Source organism: Sus scrofa, chromosome 7 (genome assembly GCF_000003025.6).
Source record: "Sus scrofa isolate TJ Tabasco breed Duroc chromosome 7, Sscrofa11.1, whole genome shotgun sequence".
In the NCBI taxonomy this organism is placed as follows: Eukaryota; Metazoa; Chordata; class Mammalia; order Artiodactyla; family Suidae; genus Sus; species Sus scrofa.
This window is the reverse complement of record NC_010449.5, coordinates 11,648,582-11,668,178: the sequence shown is the minus strand read 5'-3', so window position 1 is coordinate 11,668,178 and position 19,597 is coordinate 11,648,582. Positions and strand designations below refer to the sequence as shown.

Genomic DNA, 19,597 nt, shown 5'->3' with positions numbered 1-19,597 from the left:
GTCTTTCTGTGTTGAGGATGGACACCCTCTGTCTGGTGAAAGTGACATAGAAGCAGCGTCTAGCTGTGGGGAAATACCCATAAACAGCTTGTCTGGTAACTCTTCGGCATATAAAGCAGTGGTACTATTACTGGAGCTTTCTTGGATCTTGCCTCGATCAAGAGTAAAACATTGTCTAGTGGATAGAATATGGCTATAGGCAGAAGACAGGTACCAGTGCCAGTAGTTAGGTTGTCAGATGGCTCAAAAAATGAGTTAACCATGTGAGTGTAGCTCCTGGATGCCTTGCATAGGTTTTCAGGACTACTGGGAACTATTAACGAAAAGCATTAATATTTAATATATGAGCCAAAATAAAGAATGTAAAACCATTAACGTGGATCTGTCTACTAGCAAATGCCCCGTTAGAGAAATGGGCTTGAGGTTTGGGGGTCGGCTTGCATTTGTAGTCGGGGGTATGGGGAGAAATAGATAATCAATGTGCACATGCTTTTTAAAAAAATTAATCCCAGACAGTTCTGTAGACTTTGAAGACGATAAAACGGGATAATATTAGAGTGGTGGGGAGGTTGCCTCCACTGGGGTGAGCAGGCAAGGCTCACCTGGAGGCCACATGAGAACGGAGCCCGAGTAAGGAGGTCGCCCCAGGAGGGTGGAGGGTGACACCCTTCCGTGCATGGGGACAGCACGTGCAGAGACTCCGAATCAAGGACAGGAGATAAGTTTAGAAGGAAGTGGAGCTAAACAGACATGTAGAACTCCAGCCTTCTAAATTTTAATCTTTCCCATGATATTCTTTAGAATGCTTATTGAAATTCTTTCACAATAATTGTGTTATACTTAAAATCATATGTATGTGAGTTATTTAATTAAAATATTTCTTACTTCTAGAGTTCTGGATCCTTTGTTTTCCCTTTCAGTATGCAGCATACCATCAGGATTTCTCTGAAAATAGCTATGTCTTGATGAACAGTGTCATTTTAGTAATTCAGCTTAATTTTTTTTAGTCTTTTTTTAGGGCCGTACTTGCGGCATACGGAGATTCCCAGGCTAGGGGTTGAATCGGAGCTACAGCCACAGCAATGCCCGAATCCGAGCCTCATCTGTGACCTGCACCACAGCTCACAGCAACACCCGATCCTTAACCCACTGAGCAAGGCCTGGGATTGATCGTGTGTCCTCATGGATGCTGGTCAGATTCATTTCCGCTGAACCATGATGGGAACGCCATAATTCAGCTTAATTATAAATGACTCATAATTTTACCACAGTCTTCCACTGGGCTTGAAATCTGCTTAGGGGCATTTTTTACTGATTCATTTAGATTTTGAAACTTAACTGTATCTCTTGGAAACTCTTGTGAGTGGCGGGGTCACACTGTTGATAAGATTCAGTGCTCAGGCATATTTTGAGGAAGTCATTCCTTTTGCTCTGTGTCTTAACAGCTAATGCTAGGGCATAGGGAACTAAGCTCTCCTTTGTGTTGGTTTCTGTTTTGTTCTCTGTTAATGTGGACTGTAGATGAGGTTTAGAAAATCTCTAAAGAAGAGCATAGCAGATTTATTTGAGATGTTATGGCCTGTCTTTAGTAGTGTGTGACCAGTTTGTGTTTTAGAGAATAACCTGCCAAACTCGTGAGCTTCCAGAAATAACTGTCCACTGGACAGGTGGCGGGCTCTGGGTCTGATCTACATTTCGATTCAGAAAGTTGAGGCTGGTGGGCCGGGGAGGCTCGGTAGGAGCATGGCCACAGGCCTGGCTTGGCTGAGACTGGGGCAGGAGGAACCAGTGGCTTCTCCGGGGTGAAGATGGCTCTGGAACCGAAAGGGAAGGTCCAGCGCCCCTCCCCCGAAGGAGATAAAGGCAGGACGGCAGTAACCAGCTGCTGAGGTTCTGCGTGGAGGTCCGTTTAGATGCTGAATACAAAGTAGGCGAGGAGAGCGTCCCCGCAGGCAGTGCTTTGACATGAAGGATTGTCCCAAGACGGAGTCACAGGGACCAGACTTACTCTCCCACCTGCTACAGCCGCACCCAAACAGAATGAATGAAGTAACCTTTCACAGGCCGCTGGACCTGGGCAAAGGAGAGGAGGGACCCCCGATAGACAGGAGGCGCTGAGGCGAGCCCTGTGGTTGCCCCAGACGCTGCCCTGAGACTCTCCAGACTGCGAGGAGGAGAGGCACCCAGGTGGAGCCTGGCCGACTCTCTGGGGTGAAGAATCAGAGCCGAGAGTCTGAGAGCCCAAGGCAGCTCGAGTTGACAGGACGCAGCACCAGGGAGAGAGAATCCCGAAAATCACCAGAGGCCTCCCCTTGACTGTTCAGCCGGAAGCTGATAATGCCAGCGAGCAAACTCCTTGAGGCAGGAGGAAGAAATCACCTGCAAGGGTGAGCTAGCGGCGCCTGGTGCTCACATGCTGCGTGAGCCCAGCAGCCCGAGACGGAAGACAGAATTCCTGGGGCCTGGGAGGGGCTTCCCTCAGCAGGGCTGAAATCAGTCCTGACTGAGCCCTGTTCCAGAGCCTGCCTAGCAAGTCGCAAAAGTAAGCATCAAAAAGGTCCAATGCTGGAGTTGCTGTCGTGGCACAGCGGAGACAAATCTGACTAGGAACCACGAGGTTGCGGGTTTGATCCCTGGCCTCGCTCAGTGGGTTGAGGATCTAGTGTCGCCTTGAGCTGTGGTGTAGGCCATCAGCTGTAGCTCCGATTCGACCCCTAGTCTGGGCACGTCAGTGCAGCTCTAAAAAGAGAAAAAAAAAAAAAAGTCCAGCCGTTACCAAATAAATGAACTGTATTCCAGAGCAAAACTCAAGACTTTTTGTAGGAATACAAAACTATCTAGTAGCCAGCAAGGTAAATCATTCCAACAGGTTGCTTGTGGATGGACGAGATGCCTGGCACACTAAGAGGAACATACTGTCAACATAAAGATTGTATAAAGGATGTGTAAGATCAAGACATTCTTGGAGACTGTGATGCACTTTAAATATTTAACCTGTGTTTTTCTTGTTAGCTTTTTAGGTAACTGAGCTCGTTGACAAATCAGTCCGTGTTTACCTGACCTCTTGAAACTGTCCATTTTTGACTTCTGTGTCTCTCGTGCCCTAAGTTTTCTTCTGTACTATAGGTTAGTATTTAGTCGCCACCATAGGTGCTTTAGTTCAGTTCTTCTCTTGGACTGGTTCTTAGTTACTGCTGCCTCCCATTCTGCGTAAAATGTCTTGTTTTGTAACACATCCCTTTCGCAGGCTCTATGAAAGGAATGAAAGACACCAGGGACTTCTAAGATAGGGTTTGGAGAAAATTACCTGAAGCAAGTAGGCCAGCTCTCTCCCCACCCCTGCGTTTATCTGCCTTCCCTCTTAACCACAAATCACCAAGCCAGGAAGGGTACACATTTTCATGATTGCAGAATGCTGAGAAACAGAGGACTTGGTAATGCCGAAGCGTAGGTGGTCCTTTTGGAAAGAGGTCTTGTAAGATTTTTTTCTTTTTTCCTTCTTTTTTGTCTATTGTCTTTTTAGGGCCACACCCATGGCATATGGAGCTCCCCAGGCTAGGGGTCAATCAGAGCTGCAGCTACCGGCCTGCGCCACAGCCACAGCCACACCAGATCCAGGCTGCATCTGTGACTTACACCACAGCTCATGGCAATGGATCCTTAACCCACTTAGCCAGGCCAGGGATCAAACCAACATCCTTATGGATCCTAGGCAGGTTCATTAACTGCTGAGCCATAACGAGAACTCCCAAGATATTTCCTGTGATCTTTCTTATCCATCGCCAAAATGAAGGGACGGCCCTCAAATGTGCTCAGTACAGAAAGTGTTGCTGATCACACGGTTAAAAAAATTTCCCCCAAACATATGAAAAAAAATGTTAACGTTGATTTTGCAGTTTGCATTTTGAAATGTGCTGTTTTGCAATATAGAATCATCCATGTTAGGTTTCATCATGGATTTGTCCTAGGGAAGCCATCCAGTGTTTAGAGAAAGTTTGCATCCATCTGTGAGGCTATTGTGTTGATAGAGGTATGTACATGTACCCAGGGGTTCCAGTCTATGAAGTTTGCGTCTGTCGATCTGATTCAGTTGATTTTTATACACATACAAATTTAATATACTTCTCGTGACGTTCCATAGGTTTATTTATTAATGTGATGCTTTTTCTTGTTTTTATTCTGCCCTCGTAACTCAACCCCTATAGAGAAAATGATCAAACAGCAGTTTCACCCTCCTTTGGAAATATCATTAGATTTTTGAATCTGGTGTTATTGGTTGAATGTTTTAGTTGCGGGGTTTGTTACGCTAAATTTTGTGGTGGCATTTGCTGAATTTAGTAAAATATAAAATATGGTAAAATCTAAAGGGAAGCATTTTGATTCTTTGTACTTATGTAATCTTCTGAAAACATTATTAAACTTTGAAAAAGAAGAGACTCAAATTTTTGAAATTGCAAGAGGCAAACAAGTTATCAGATGAGATGCTATGTGGCCAAACTTTTTCATGAAGAATAATATCCTCCCTAGTTATAGCAAGGGCCTCTTTGAAGAAGTAGATAGTCTTAGATATTCTGCAGCCCTGGGACTTGTTAATCACAACCTGCTCAGTGTCTGTTGTGTCCGTGCACACGTGTGATCAGGGCGGAAGAGACCTTCTCTGCACTTCAGGGTCTCTGCAGTGAAACTGCAGCGGTGAGTCTTGGATGGAAATCACTGCATTACAGGGCAGTGCACCAGGCGCTGTAACACTAAAGAGCCGAGTGCTGTACGAGTTGGGATAAGGGGAGACTGCCGTTGGAGTGAGAAGGATGTCTTCATGGAAGAGATGAGCTTGGATCCTGTTTTGCTCTGATCATTGTCATCACCGTTTCTAAGAGAGTCTGGAGAGTGAGCAGAACTTAAAACGCTGGCTCTCCTATGCTTTTTCATTTGCCTGGCTCAGCGTGTGACGTGATGGTCAAGGGTAGAACACCTGCCATGTGCTCAGTAAATGCTCCCTGTCGTCATCAGTTATACCTTCCCTCAAAACTCAGTTCAGTTCTGGCTCCTCCAGGACTTCTTTCCAAAGGGCACGAGTTGCTCCCTCCTCTGTTTTCCTAGGGAATCCTCAGCGTGGCGTCACTAGAGCACGAATCGCTGACAGCGATTTCTAGGTTTTCTTTATTAACCTGACTCTCCCACTGAAGTTGCTTGAGGCTACAGAATGCATGTATCCCAAACCTAGTGTTACTCCTCGAGCTATTCCCAACTTCATTCCTAGTGTTTTAAGGCTCAGTACATTTTTTGTTAAATGATCAAGCTCAAAGATTACACTCAACATAAAGTGGATATTTATCATGACAGTAGTGGTGATGGGGAGAAATGGATGGAGTCAGGATCTGTTTTGAGAGAATTAACAGGATTTATTAATGGATTGGATGGGACGAGGGAAGAAGGTGGGTAAACCACAGCTTGGGGACTTGGTAGTGCCTTGAGTTGAGATGCAGGAGACTGAAGGAGGGTCTTTTTAGGCAAGTGTTTGAGAAGCCGGCTCTGGCAAGTGTTTGAGAAGAGTCTCAAATAGGCAATTGTGTGTGCATCTCCCAAAGAAGATCTGAAGCCGGGAAGCATAAGCCAGAAGTCAGTGTATGGATGATATTTAAGGCTATGTAGCCGGATGAATTGTTTTGTCAGAGAATGCAAGTTAAGGAGCAGAGGAGGCCCAGGACCAAGCTGGCAGAGCTCCAGCATCTTGTGGTCTGGAGGGGGTGGATAAGGAGCAAAGGAACCCGAGGGGGGAGGAGGAAAAATAGAGAAAACTTCCTCAAGGAATCACCAGTCAAGCCAGATGGCTGCTGAGGGATTCAGATGAAAAGTGAGTGCAGTCATGGCCTTTGGCGGCGTGCCAGTCATTGGTGACCTTGATTGTGCAGTGGTGCGACCTGGAAGCCAAGCTGGAATCCGTTCAGGTCTGAGTGGGAGTAGGGGGTGGGGGTAGGGGGGGTAGTCGTAGTAGAAATCGGTTGGCGCTAAATCCTTGAGTGGGATACGGGGGATGAGAATTATGTCTTTCAGCATCATCAGCCTTAGGTTTCTAACCTGCCAGGTTATTTCGGTAAGTCCCAAAATGAACTCATGCCCTGCGCTCCAAAATCTGTTCCTCTTCCTAAGTTTTCTGTGAATGAATTCCCTTTTCTTCCAGCGATCCAGGCTGGACCCTCATGGCTCATGGACTCATCTCCTTCCTCCCCACATACTTTTACCCCCACCGTCCGCTGCCATGGCCTGTCGAGTCTTCTCCGTATTTTTCAAATCAGACTCCCTCTCTTCTTTGCTGTTGCTGCTTAGGTTTGGTCTTTCCGGCACTAACCACTCTTCAAGCTCTTCTAATAGTTTCCTAAATGCTCCCTGCTTTGTTCTCCCCCTTGTCAGTACATCTATCCATCAGCCAGAGTGTTCTTCCCAAGGCACAGCTTTGCTCTTGTTGTTCTCCTGCTAAAAATAAAACCAAAGCCTTTTATCCTGGCACTCAGAACCCTCTGCCTCTTCAGCCTCTTCTCCCACAACTTTCCCTTCGTCAGCCTGCTCTTCGCACGCTTGGCCCTCTCCCCAAGGTACACCCGCACTGTGGAGCCTCTACGCCTTCGCTGTCACCGTTCCCTCTGCGTGACACGGCTCTCTCCCTTGTCTTGTATCACCTGTACTTCCAAACACTGTTCCCTTCGACGTTGTGGAGTCTGCTCTAAAAACGAGGGCACTTCAAGGCTGTCAGTACCATGGATTTCCTTGATCCGTTCTGTAAAAATTCCATTGCACTGATTGTCACTTTAAACCACAGTTATCAATGCCACCACGACCTCAGCCAGTCGTCTTTCTTAGGCAGTGGGTGCAGGAAGTTTCTTGGAAGTTTCACAAACAGCCATGTGTCGTGACTTTGTGTAAACAGAGGTGCCTGGAAGGAGGACCCTTCTAGCCTCTTGTCTCATGGTGGCTTCCCCTCACTTTGATGATGTAGCCAGAAGGTTGGAAGGTGGGCACAGTAACTCCAGATGAAAGCTTCCCTCAGTTGGGCAGTTACTTACTAATAAAGTAGACACTAGATGCTTTGCCTAACGTCTGGTGGTACTGGGGGTAGGGGCAGGGTCTGTGAAATCTTTACTCCATGTTTTGCTTTTTTAAAACAGGAGGTGCCTTTTTTTTTTTTTTTTTTTTTTTTTTTTGTCTTTTTGCCTTTTCTAGGTCTGCTTCCCACGGCATATGGAGGTTCCCAGGCTAGGGGTCTAATTGAAGCTCTAGCCACTGGCCTACACCAGAGCCCCAGCAACATGGGATCCGAGCCGCGTCTGTGACCTACACCACAGCTCATGGCAATGCTGGATCCTTAACCCACTGAGCAAGGCCAGGGATCAAACCTGAAACCTCATGGTTCCTGGTCGGATTCATTAACCACTGAGCCACTGACGGGAACTCCCAGGAGGTGCCTTTTTGACACTTTGCTCACTGCAGCATATTTTAAAAGAGGAAAAGCAGACTCTCTAAAGATTGTCATCAGAGAAAAAGAATTTACTCGTTCAAATATTGAACTGACTGTTCCATCGTCTTTTCCACCCATCAGTGGCCTTAGGGGAATGCTCATGTGAGGGTCCGAGTGAGAAGTAAATCAAAGGTGTCCCTTAGATACTCTCTTAGGATGCAAGTTGCCTTGCTCTTAGGCCCGTTTCAGCTTTCATCGCATTCCTGAGTATATAGTAGGTTTTAGGCGTGTTTACTTTGTACCTAATCTTTTTTTTTCTTTTTTTTTTTTTTTTTTTTTTTTTTGGTCTTTTTGCCATTTCTTGGGCCACTCCCGTGGCATATGGAGTTTCCCAGGCTAGGGGTCTAATTGGAGCTGTAGCTGCCAGCCTACGCCAGAGCCACAGCAACATGGGATCCGAGCCACATCTGCGACCTACACCACAGCTCACAGCAACGCCGGATCGTTAACCCACTGAGCAAGGGCAGGGACCGAACCCGCAACCTCATGGTTTCTAGTCGGATTCGTTAACCACTGTGCCACTACGGGAACTCCTGTACCTAATCTTTTAAGAATGAAGTTGGACTGTTGGCTGAAGGGAAAAAACTGCACTTTTTTTTTTTAAAGATAGGATTGCAAATAACATTTTTCTTAGTTAATGAACTCTGATGCCATAGCAATATCATTTTTGGAAAATAAGGAGTGAGATGACTCTCTGATTTAAGAACCTTCACTTGGCTGTCGCGGGAGTATTACCTGCTTGGCCTTTCAGTGGGCAGCTTGCCAGTTCCCCTGGCCAACTGTTCATTGAGTGACTGCTTTGGAAGGTGAGGGTTATTGTAACTAGCGATGTGGAATCCGGATTTGAGAATCCAAAATAGCTCTAGATGTTTAGTAAAACCTAGCATGCAAATAAGATAAACGTCTCATGTTTTGAGCAGGATAACAAACTTTTACAAATCAGTTTGCCTCCTAAAAGTTACTTTTAATTAGTACTGGTAGTGAGAAAAATGCAATACAGAATAATGAAGGAAAACCTGAAAAAAACTTGCTTTGGACTTCTTTGCCGAAAATGTTTTGTTTTATGATTGTTCATCTTTTTTCCCTGGTTGTCATTTCCCCAGGAAACTTTGTGTTTCAGAATCCTTAATTGACACTGACAAAATGACAAACCAGAGGGTTTCCTGGAGGCTTGGCCCTTTTGTGTCAGGATGATCTATGGACTTCAGTTCCTTTGACATATGCTTTCCCCTTTCATTTCAGAGGGGAAATAACTGCCCCTATTCTGGATGATTTTTAATCTTAAAGAGCATAAACATCTATTAATATTTATCAATAGAGGGAAAACTAAGTACTTTTATAAACTGATTCTTCTGTATAGTAGATGGTTCATAGCTGGCATTAAAATGCTCTATGTTGAAATTTGCCATTGTGGCTCAGCAGTAACGCCTGACTAGCATCCATGAGGATGTGGGTTCAATCCCTGGCTTGCTCAGTGGGTTAAGGATCTGAGCTGTGGTGTAGGTTGCAAACGTGGCTCTGGTCCCAAACCCTAGCCTGGGAACTTCCGTATACGGCAGGTGTGGTCCTAAAAAGCAAAAAAAGAAAAAGAAAAAAAAAAGTGCTCTATGTTTAAATTTTCATAGCGTTTTTTTTGAGCCATTAATAGGGGTAATAGAAAAACTGAAAACAGCTCTAGGCTAATTGTATTGGTTATTTCAGTAAAGTGTAATTGATGTGTGAGCATCCAGAAGTACTCTCGGCATTTAAAGTACATAAAGTTTTAAATTAAGAGCAGTTTCCATGGGGTATAGATTAATAAATTCATATTTTCTTTTTTTTTTCCTACAGGAAGGAACTTGAAACCTTCAAAGGTAATTTTGTGTTGAATTCTTCACTTTTAAAGTAGATGAGTTAATTGATATCACATGTTCTCTCTTGATGATGAAAGAATGCATTCCTTTTTCTTTAAATCAGACAATTTATATCAAAAAATAAGTTTGCTTAATACCATTTTTATAGATTTTATTTGATCACAAGTGGTTTTGATAGTCTTTTTTAGCTGTAACACATGTACCAAGTGAGAGTTTCTGCTAATGACTGTTGTAAATAATCTGTTAGGATGGCATAGTGCTCCCTTTGAGGTTGTTGAGAATCGTAGTTTAAGGAGATTCTGGTTCCTGCTGTGCAGCCTGAGCCACATGGAGAAGCCGTGGTGATAAAGGCAGAGATGTGTCCCTGTGGTTGACTCAGCCATCACCTGAACCTCCTGAGAGGTGTTGGGGGCTGGGTCCTGCTCTGCCAGCATCTTGTAACTTTGGATAGGTCTCTACCTTTTTTAGGCTCAGTTTCCAACTGTAAAATTAGAAGCTTTGATGAACTGCGCCCTGAGATATTAAGGGTGCCCAGCATTGCTTTTTAATAAAGGGAACCCTTGCAGGTGGGCCCTGAAGTATAATTCTTGGCCAGTATTGACTCCTGTTGGAGAAAACTAGTTAAAAAAAAAAAAAAAATGGGGAAGGTTGGAGTTCCCGTCGTGGCTCAGCGGAAACGAATCTGACCAGCATCCAGGAGGACTCAGGTTCAATCCCTGGCCTCGCTCAGTGGGTTAAGGATCTGGTGTTACTGTGAGCTGTGGTATAGGTTGCAGATGAGGCTCGGATCCCGTGTTGCTGTGGCTGTGACGTAGGCAGGCAGCTACAGCTCTGATTCAACCCCTAGCCTGGGAAACTCCATGTGACATGGGTGTGGCCCTAAAAAGACAAAAAAAAAAAAAAAAAGGGAAAGACCACAAACTTTCCAGCAGCTCAAAGCCCTTCCAATTTGCCACTTTTCAATTATCATTAGCGATAAAGTAATGAAACCACTGTTCTGAAAGAATTTCAGTAACCAAGGGGACTTTGAAGTATTACTTATTATGTATATGTATGAACTAATATTGGCTTTTAGAGTTACTGGTTAAAGATTTTCCAGTATATTATTTACAGTTGAATTGCTTACGTGTATGACCTGTTTGCATATTTTAGGGAAAACAACTAACCCTCAAGGTAAAAGGTATAAAGGCTTGTTTCTACTGCAGCTATCATTGAATAGACTTGTTTTGGCTGGATTTCTGTTTGACTGATTACAGTTATAGTAAATGATGAAGTTCATGGCCAGTTTGTTGAGGGCAATGTTAAGTGATCCTGTGATGTATTATATGATCATGGCCACCATTGTTCTTAATCAGTTTGTGAACCACAATTCATGGACATTATTTTTCATCAGTCATTTAAAATAAGATCTTACATTCTCATAAAATATTCCTTTCCCTCTCATTCTTCCTTTCAGTCTACTAGCATCTTCTTATATCATGTTAGGAGAAGAAAATCAAGTTAATATTAAAAGACAGGCAGGGTCACAGATTATGCAAAATGTCAACTTTGCTAGCATCTCAGTACTGAGGCGTTCCTTTTTTTTTTTCTCATATGACAGTATTTACAGAAAAAGAAAAGACCAACAGTTTGGAAAAGGTTAAACAGTGTTACATACCACTTGATAGAATAATTCAATTTATGTTGAAATATCTTGTTTATATACACAACCCTAATTATGTACAACCCACCCACAGGCCAATTAAAGTTCCCAATTTGAACAAACCCTGAATTGATGATTGTATCATATCTAGTTTTTTTAAAGCACTGATAGTCATTAAAAATTCTTTCCTCTTGAGTGTTTCCTAATGTTTCAAAAGCATGAGTAGCATATAATAAGAAAAGAAATGTAACTGCTTTTCTAAGACATGAGTGGAGAAAAAAATTCAAATAGATCCTAAGAATTTCTTATTTTTCTTTTGTCTTTTTTTTTTTTTTTTTTTTAGGGCAGAACCCACAGTATATGGAGGTTCCCAGGCTAGGGGTCGAATCAGAGCTGTAGCTGCTGGCCACAGCCACAGCAACACGGGATTCAAGTCGCATGTGCGACCTACACCACTTCTCACCACCACGCCGGATCCTTAACTCACTGCACTAGGCCCGTGATCAAACCCACGTCCTCTTGGATGCTAGTTGGGTTTGTTAACCACTGAGCCATGAGGGGAACTTCCAGAATTTATTTTTTGAATATTGTTTTTGCCTTTGCACTTTCCTTTATAGGTTGCAGAAAAACAAAAAGGATTATTTCCTCCAATTATTTTATTTAACTTGTAGTCGTATTTAGAAGCTCTTTGCTAAGTTGGGGTAAAACTAACTTTCAAGGACAGAAAGACAAATTTAGTAAAACCCTCGGTTAGTAACACAGATCAGTAGGATATGAATTTTCGATTCTTCCTTCCCTACCCCATTAGGTTAATGAGCTTACCTTTCACTTGCGAAACAGAGAGCAAATCTCTACAGTATTATTGAAACTTATTTGTTTTTTTAAAATATTGGCAGCCCTAAGATTTTCTCTGTTCTTCCAAATACTGTATTTCTTTAAACTGTTTAGTAATGATCACTTGGCTATTATGTAAAAAAAGGGGGCTGGCATCTTAAAAGTCTTAATTTTTTATATTCAGTGGGAAAGGAATCCCATTATTGTCGCTACAGGTGGAGTAAGTAAGTTCTTTACGCTCCTTTAAAGACACAGAAAATTGGCCACCAATAGACATCTGTTACTTAGGGATTATTCATCATTTTTCCACTTTAATATTTAAAATAGGTTGTCATTTCATGTACAAATCCTAATCACTCTTAAGTCTAAGTCTAGAAATATTGTGCCACTGAAACAGGAACTAGGGGCGAGAAGATCTAGGTCGCTCGTTGCCCTCAGCTCCTTAGCACTCCCGACTTGAATGTGACTCAATGTGCGAGCTTGCTCTTTTACCTCCACTGAAGTGCCTCCCCACATCAACCGTCATTCTCCATTCTCTCTGTAAAGTTGATACCGCATCCTGCTGAACGCTTGAAGCTGATAGGATACTTGCCAGTGCAGCCAAACACTTTTATTTCTACCCAGAGTGAATTGTTCGCTCCCAAATTCATTTACGCTTATTACTGCAGTATGCAATTTAATTAAATATCAGATAAAATGATAAAACCTTAGTGTTAAGGAGAACCATTTGTAAGAAAATTAATTTGACTGCTTTGGAAGACTTAATATAGGTAAATAGCTTTTAAAAATTGCGGCAAAAGGTATAATTAGGAATTAGGAAAAATGGGGGGGAATAATAAAAAGATTCTGTGCACAGATTGTTTCACACATCTTAAATTCCTGCTCTGCTTTTAAAAATAGGCTGGAAATTCTATCCAGTGCAGTATAGGTGGCTTATACAAGGATTTTCAATCAGTAGACCTATAATGAAAGAATTCATGGGGAGGAAAAAAAAAAGGGTTCCCATTGTGGCTCAGTGGTTAACGAACCCGACTGGTAGCATCCATGAGGACGCCGGTTCAATCCCTGACCTTGCTCGGTGGGTTGAGCACCCTTGTGCAGTGGGCATTGCCGTGAGCTGTGGCATAGCTTGCAGACCCGACTCAGATCCCGAGTTGCTGTGGCTGTGGCGTAGGCCGGCGGCTACAGCTCCCATTCGACCCCTAGCCTGGGAACCTCCATATGACGCCAGTGAGGCCCTAAAAGATAAAAAGACCAAAAAAAAAAAAAAGTCATGAATAAAATTATGGTCATATTTTAAAGTATATGCGTATTTTTAATGGAATATTAACCACTTTTTAAAAAATTAAATGACCAGCAAGGGATCCGGTTGTATCATATAAGAGGCTATCCATTGTAACCTCCTCCTTCATGTAATTTTCCCAAACCATGTCAGAAAGGTGACTGACAGTGCGAAAACCTGCCAGGATGTAGGCGTTAGCCCTGTCATACACGTGAATCACCGTGAGAACATGTGGGGCAGGGTAGCTAAGGCCAGCCTGATACAGGGTGATCTCATTTAAGGCTTAGCTCTGGAAACTGGAGCCAGTGAAGGGGGCAGGGCCACAGTGGTCATCAGAACCAGGGGAAGACCAAGACAGCTGAGGGATGGCACGTCCAGAGAGGAGAAAGTTTAAAGGAGAAGTGGTCATCAGCCATGTAAGTACTGCAAAGATGCCGAGCAGAAAGGGGAAGTGGCGTTCGATTTGATGGTGAATAGATAAATGGTGGCCTGAAAGAGCTATTTATAGAGAGAGAAACCAGGTTGCAAATCAGAACTACGTGAGAAACTAGGAAATAAAGGCGACATGAACTTACTATTCTTGCATGAACGAAAGGGCAGGCCACTTGAGACAGAATCAGGGTCAGGGGAAAAGGTAAAATTTGAAGATGTTAAGGAGTTGATGAAGATCTAGAGAAGAAGCAAAAAAATATCCAGATAGGTTATCTTTGGAGAGGATCCGGGGACCTCTCTTCCTCTGAGACCTTAGAGGAGGAAAGGATGACAGGTAAGAGGGGAAAAAGAACCTGAGTACAAGGAAAGGCGGTCTGAATTTGCGAGGCTGTGCTCAGAAATAGAAATCAAAACCAAAACAAATAGGCTTTGGTTAACACACTGCTGGGAGTTGAAGAGCATGTGTATTGATGAGATCCGCAGAGCAGGGTAGTCTTGGATGCTAATGATCGTGATTGAATTGAGTGGCCATGGAATTCAGGCTGGGGATGGCGCGCGCCCTAAAGGTGAAAACACCTGAGTGGTGGACCTGGGTCTTTGGTCAAAGAAAGGATTTCAGTTTGAGATCTTTGAGGTGGAGCCGTTGCCAGGGATGATCATGGCTAAATGTGAGTGAAAAAGAAGTCTGAATTGGAGAATTCTGAGAGCCTCAGGAGTCACACTTGCTGGCTGGTTCTCGGGAATGGATTATGCGCGCTGCTGGCTTGGCAGCCATGGTCTGTTACAAATCTGGATGTGAACGATAGATGGGAAACCTGGGTGGAACATGTTGGTTCAAGAGTTAGCCTAACGTGTAAGGCTAAACTCTTCCGCTGCCATCTGGCAATATTTGGATGGCGGAGGCTCAGCTGGGGGAACATCACTGTCCTCTGTCCTCAAGGAGCTAAAGCACTGTGGCGAAGCTTATAGGATAGAAAGGCACATACGTACTTTTAATAGAATGTAAAAACTGTTAAAAGAGAAAGAAGCACGCTGAGGCGGGAGTAATCAGCTCTTTACAGAGAGAGGCATTTGAGTTGGATCTGAATGCTGAGTACTAACCTGGCTGGAAGGAGAATGAGGACATGGCAGGCAGAGGAAAGAACCATTGCAAAGATGCAGAGATGTTTATTTCAAGAACACAAGTTAACATTGAACATCTTGTTCAACGAGGGAAGGACAGATAATTAGTTAGTGCTGAAGCATATGGTGTGTGGGGTGAAGTAGAGAGGGAGCGAGTGGAGGCGTAGGCAGGGCAAATGCTGCACAGCCTTGTGTGTCCTGCAAGGGAGTGTCGACTTTTCCCGAGGGGCCAGTGGTCGCCAAAGAGGCGTGGGTGTGCACAGTAACAGTGCAAAAGAAAACCGGAACCCCTACTTGTTTCTGTTTGATGTCCTCCTCTTTTTAAAGTTTGATTTTTGTGTATATTCTGTAATCAGCAAGTACAGGAATTGTGTATAAATATACACATTTGGGGTGCATGTTACACGTTTTTGTTCACAGCTTAGCAGTCACTGTTGTAACTGAGAGAGACAGGGTAGAGGTGGCCGAACCCAAAAGTTTTAATTAGGTCAGCAGGACCTGATTTGCTTCATAGAGCAAGTTTTCTGGGCTCCTGTAGAAGGTACATTGGAAAAGAGCAGGTCTAGAGCAAGAGCGATTTAGTTGAGAGACTACTAAACATTTTTGAAGGAAAGCAGTGGTTCAGTGGAGACAAAGACCAAATTCAAGGATCTAGGTAGGTAGAAGAACAGAAAGAACTTGACGATTGTTGCGAGGGGTCTAGGATGCTGGAATTCTGACTAGGACAGGCGGGTGGATAGATTTTTCATTTACCAGGATATGCTGTCATACAGGCAGAAGAGCAGGTTTGGGATAGGAGGACCATGGTGAATTCAGTCCTTTTTTTTTTTTTGGTCTTTTTGCCTTTTTCTAGGGCTGCTTCCCATGGCATATGGAGGTTCCCAGGCTAGGGGTCGAATCGGAGCTGTAGCCGCTGGCCTACACCAGAGCCACAGCAATGCCAGATCCGAGCCGTGCCTCCGACCTACACCACAGCTCCTGGCAACACCACATCCTTAACCCACTGAGCAAGGCCAGGGATCGAACCTGCCACCTCATGGTTCCTAGTTGGATTTGTTAACCACTGAACCACGATGGGAACTCCCAAATTCTGTCACTTTGGGAGGGAGGAGGTAAAACTGTTAGTTTCTTAAGGACTGCAGGCAAGTGCCCTGTAACCCCACACAAGTGCAAAACTCTTTGGTATCCGATAGAGAAATGCTTTTTAAAAACAGTTTTGATAAGGTTTGATTTTGGTACCACAAGTTTCTTTCACGTTAGGTGCACAATTCTGTGACTTTTGGTAAATGCATAGAGCTGAGCAGCCATCATCACAGTCCAGTTTTAGAACATCTTCATCGCCCACAGCCTCTCGTTTCTGCCTCTGACGGGCGTTTGGATGGCTTCCACCTTGGGGCTGCTGTGAGTAGTGCCGCTATAGACGTTCACATGTGAGTCTTTGTGTGAACACATGTTTTCATTTCTCTTGCGCATACAGCCAAGGCCGGAGTGTCTGGATCCCATGATAAGTTTACTGTTCAACTTTTTAAGAAACCGCCAAACCGTTTTCTGAAGCAGTGGTACCACTTACACCCCCACGAGCTATACATGGGGCTTGTGGTTTCTCCTCAGGACCGGTGTCTTTGATCCATTTTTTTTTCCCACTCTGATCTACCTTGAGTCAATTTTTGTGCTTATGTGACGTAAGAGTCTAAGTTTCTTAAATTTGAATATCCGCTTGTCTCAGTACTATTTTTCGAAAGGACTGTTTTCCCCCATTGAATCGTTTGGGCACCTTTGCAGGAAAGCAGTGGTCATAAATGTGAAGACGAGTTTATTTCTGGACTCTCAGGTTTGTTCCTTATTCCAGCCCCACACTGCCTTGCTCACTGTAGCTCCTCTAACAAGTTTTGAAATTGTGAAGTGTAAGCCAGTCCACCAACTTGGTTCTTTTTAAAAATCTGGCTATTTTAGATGCTTTGCATTTTTAAAATAAATTTTAGGATCGTTTTGTCTATTTCTACAAAAAAAAAAAGAAAAGAAAAGAAAGGCATTCCGGGGATTTGATAGGGATTATTTTGAATTCATAGATCAATTTGGGGAGGATTCCTGTTTTAACGATATTGAGTCTTCCAATTCATGAACATGAAACACGTCTTCATTTATTTAGAATTTCCTTGATTTTTCTGAGCAGTATTTTGTTAGTGTCAGTGTACAAGTCTCGCACATCTTTTGTTAAATTTATTCTTAAGTATGGTATTCTTGTTGAGCGAATTCTGCCTTGAGCATATTCAGTTTGGAGTGTCTATGAGACATGACAGGCAGAAGTGTCCACTGGGCCGTTGGACGTCAGGAGAAAGATGTCAGCTGGAGGTGCGAGTAGCCAGCGCTCAGGTGGGTTCGGATGCGCTTGCTCATGGAGAGCAGGCAGAAAAAAAGCCCAGCTGGCCATGGATAGAAATCTCGGACGCACTGGCATTCTCCCGACGGGCACACGAAGAGAGCTTGTTCCTTACGATGGAGGCAGCGGAGCTAAGGGAGAGCGTGCTGTCTGTCACTCAGTGGAGAACCTTTCGAGGACATGTCAGGAGGTGGTGTCCCTGTGACGTGGGGAGGGGAGGACAGTCAAAGGGAGTCCGAGAAGGGTCCTGTAAGTTGTCAGCCAAAAGCTAATTGGCGATGGATTGGGACTAATTTCAGTGGCCTGGGTGTTCATTTCCACGTGGGGTCGGCGGCGGACGCGGCCGGCAGTGGAGGATCAGGGCACAGGTGGGAGGTTCTGCCTCGTGCTCGCTGTGACCCTGGGTGCCAGGCATGTTGGTACTTACTGAACACGTGAATGAATGAGGAGGCAGAGGAGTGCTTTCAGAAGCCGAGGCTTAGGAGAGGGGAAGGAGAAGAGAGGTTAGAGGAGAGGGCCATGTGGAAGGGGGGAGGCACGCCTTTTCATTTGTGAGGTGTTTGAGTGCCTGTGTATGAAAAGGGGAAGGAGGCTGAGGGGAGTGAGAGTGGCTGATGGATGAAGCTCTGATTCAGAGGGACCCCGAGGAGTGGGGTTCAGAGCACTCGGTTCTGAAACAGGAAAAGACTGTTGACAAGTATCTGTAACTATTGGAATTGTGATGATTTAAGATACTTATTAAAAATACATGGCACATTCCAGGCGACTGGTTACTGTTGCTGAATTTGAAGGAAGCTTTTGGCTAAAGCTATGTTAAAAATGAATTGGGGGAAACTTAAAGATACCTTATGTGTTAGGAAACAAACTCTATTCTTAACCTTTATTTCATGACTTTCCGATAGCAAGGTTGCTTTTCTCTTTTGCTGTGTTACTTATGCGTCTTTGTGCCCACATGACTGATTCAGATGGATTTAGGTATGTTTTCGTCCTCCCCCGCCTCGAGCACCACTTGGTATGGCCCCAGATCTGTGCATACATCTTTGCACACCAGAGCCCTGAGAGCTTGCATTTGGCTTTTATAGAGGCAGTAGATTCCGCTACTTGTCTGCTTAAGCCATCAGCAGAAAACTAACAGGCTTAATAGAATTTCTTTGGAAAAACCTGCTCCTGGCTTCAGCCTCACTTCCTTTGTTCTCCATCCCAGAAGATGCACATCAGGGGAGCTGCCTGGTAACTGGAGGTTGCACTTGACCAGCACTGAGCTTCTGTTCACTTGTTCAGGTCTCACATCCATGTCATCTCCAGGACTCACCGAAAATAGTCAGAGGAATCCCTGTAGGTGGAACTTTCTTTTTATGTTTTTCCTTCCCTGCTTTTCTTTAGGATTTTTACCTCCATGCTTGGGTACATTGCAGTGTTTGCCTGGTATGCAGATGACTGATCACTAAAAAGCAGAAATTAAATTTCTATGTGATTTGAACCTACAAGCAGTACATTTTAATGAAAGCATTATTCGTGTCTTTATTTTACCAAGATAATTACTAAATTAATACCTAAAACAAGTAAGTAAAAAATGTTGCATGGAAATCTAGGCCTTTTGCTTTTATAATTTTGTGGCTTATCCATCAGATGAAGTTTGGCACTCATTTTTTTTATGAGGCAGCACATTTATATTAAAAGTTAAATATAAAATACCAGGAAAGCAGTGCCAGCTCTTAGAGTAATGAGTCCAGTTCCGATGCACAAGTCCGTAAAACTAACTCTGCATCCCTTGCTGCTGGTGTGTTCATTTTCCAGGAAGCAGTGACTATAGTTGAACATGCGAGCCACACACAGGAACAGTGTCAACTTAAAGTTCATTCCATGCTGCTATGTGGGTTCATCTAAAATGGCTGCTTTTCTAAGTGGGGTTTGAAAATGTAATAATGCTTCCTGCAGATTGAAATGCATATGTATTATTTTCCCAATTGTACAGAACTTCGGTGTGGTGTGCCCTGTCACCTGTTGGCTAGAGGCCATGGTTTTATGATGTCTCTGTGGCATTTTTATAAGTAGTGAATGTATGTAAGTATATTGAACTTGTGGAATTTACTGCAAAAATTATACCTTAGAAATTAATTGGTGGCTTTTTTTTTTTCCCTTGAGTAATTTATTATCCTACCCGTGGAGATAACTGAGGAATAATTTTTAATAATTACTGCCTTTTTTTAACTCCATATTATGCCTTTAAGGTGGCACATGTTCTGACTGGTCCTGTATCATGCCCCGTTAGGTAGGAGCCCACTCGTCTGTTTCTGAGATTACGTAGTAAAGTCCGACTTGACTTAAAGGGAACGTCACTCCTCCTCCTCCCTTTCTCATGTCCATCTTGTGTATAGTGTAGCAAAGCCTCCAGGTCCTTTAAGCTCAGAGGTATTAACCAAAGCCAAGAGAGAGCTCAGGAATTCATTGTGTTAGCTCAGTGGATTCACAAGTGATGGTCAGCACTGGAGCATTGTCATGCAACGAAATTCTAACTTGAGATTTTTCCACATTTTTG

General features: G+C 43.8%; 1 protein-coding gene and 1 long non-coding RNA gene across 2 annotated transcripts in view; both read left to right on the top strand.

The window, feature by feature from the left end:
- DTNBP1 (dystrobrevin binding protein 1) overlaps window positions 1–19,597 on the top strand; it is a 117,687-nt gene that overhangs the window by 51,978 nt on the left and 46,112 nt on the right. The window contains exon 7 of the mRNA NM_001098600.1: window positions 9,344–9,366. Coding sequence (NP_001092070.1) covers window positions 9,344–9,366 — 23 coding nt within the window. The remainder of the gene's footprint in view (window positions 1–9,343; window positions 9,367–19,597) is intronic.
- Window positions 13,547–16,728, top strand: LOC110261784. Its single transcript, XR_002346322.1, has 2 exons — window positions 13,547–13,890; window positions 15,939–16,728. It is a non-coding gene; the product is annotated as an uncharacterized LOC110261784 (long non-coding RNA).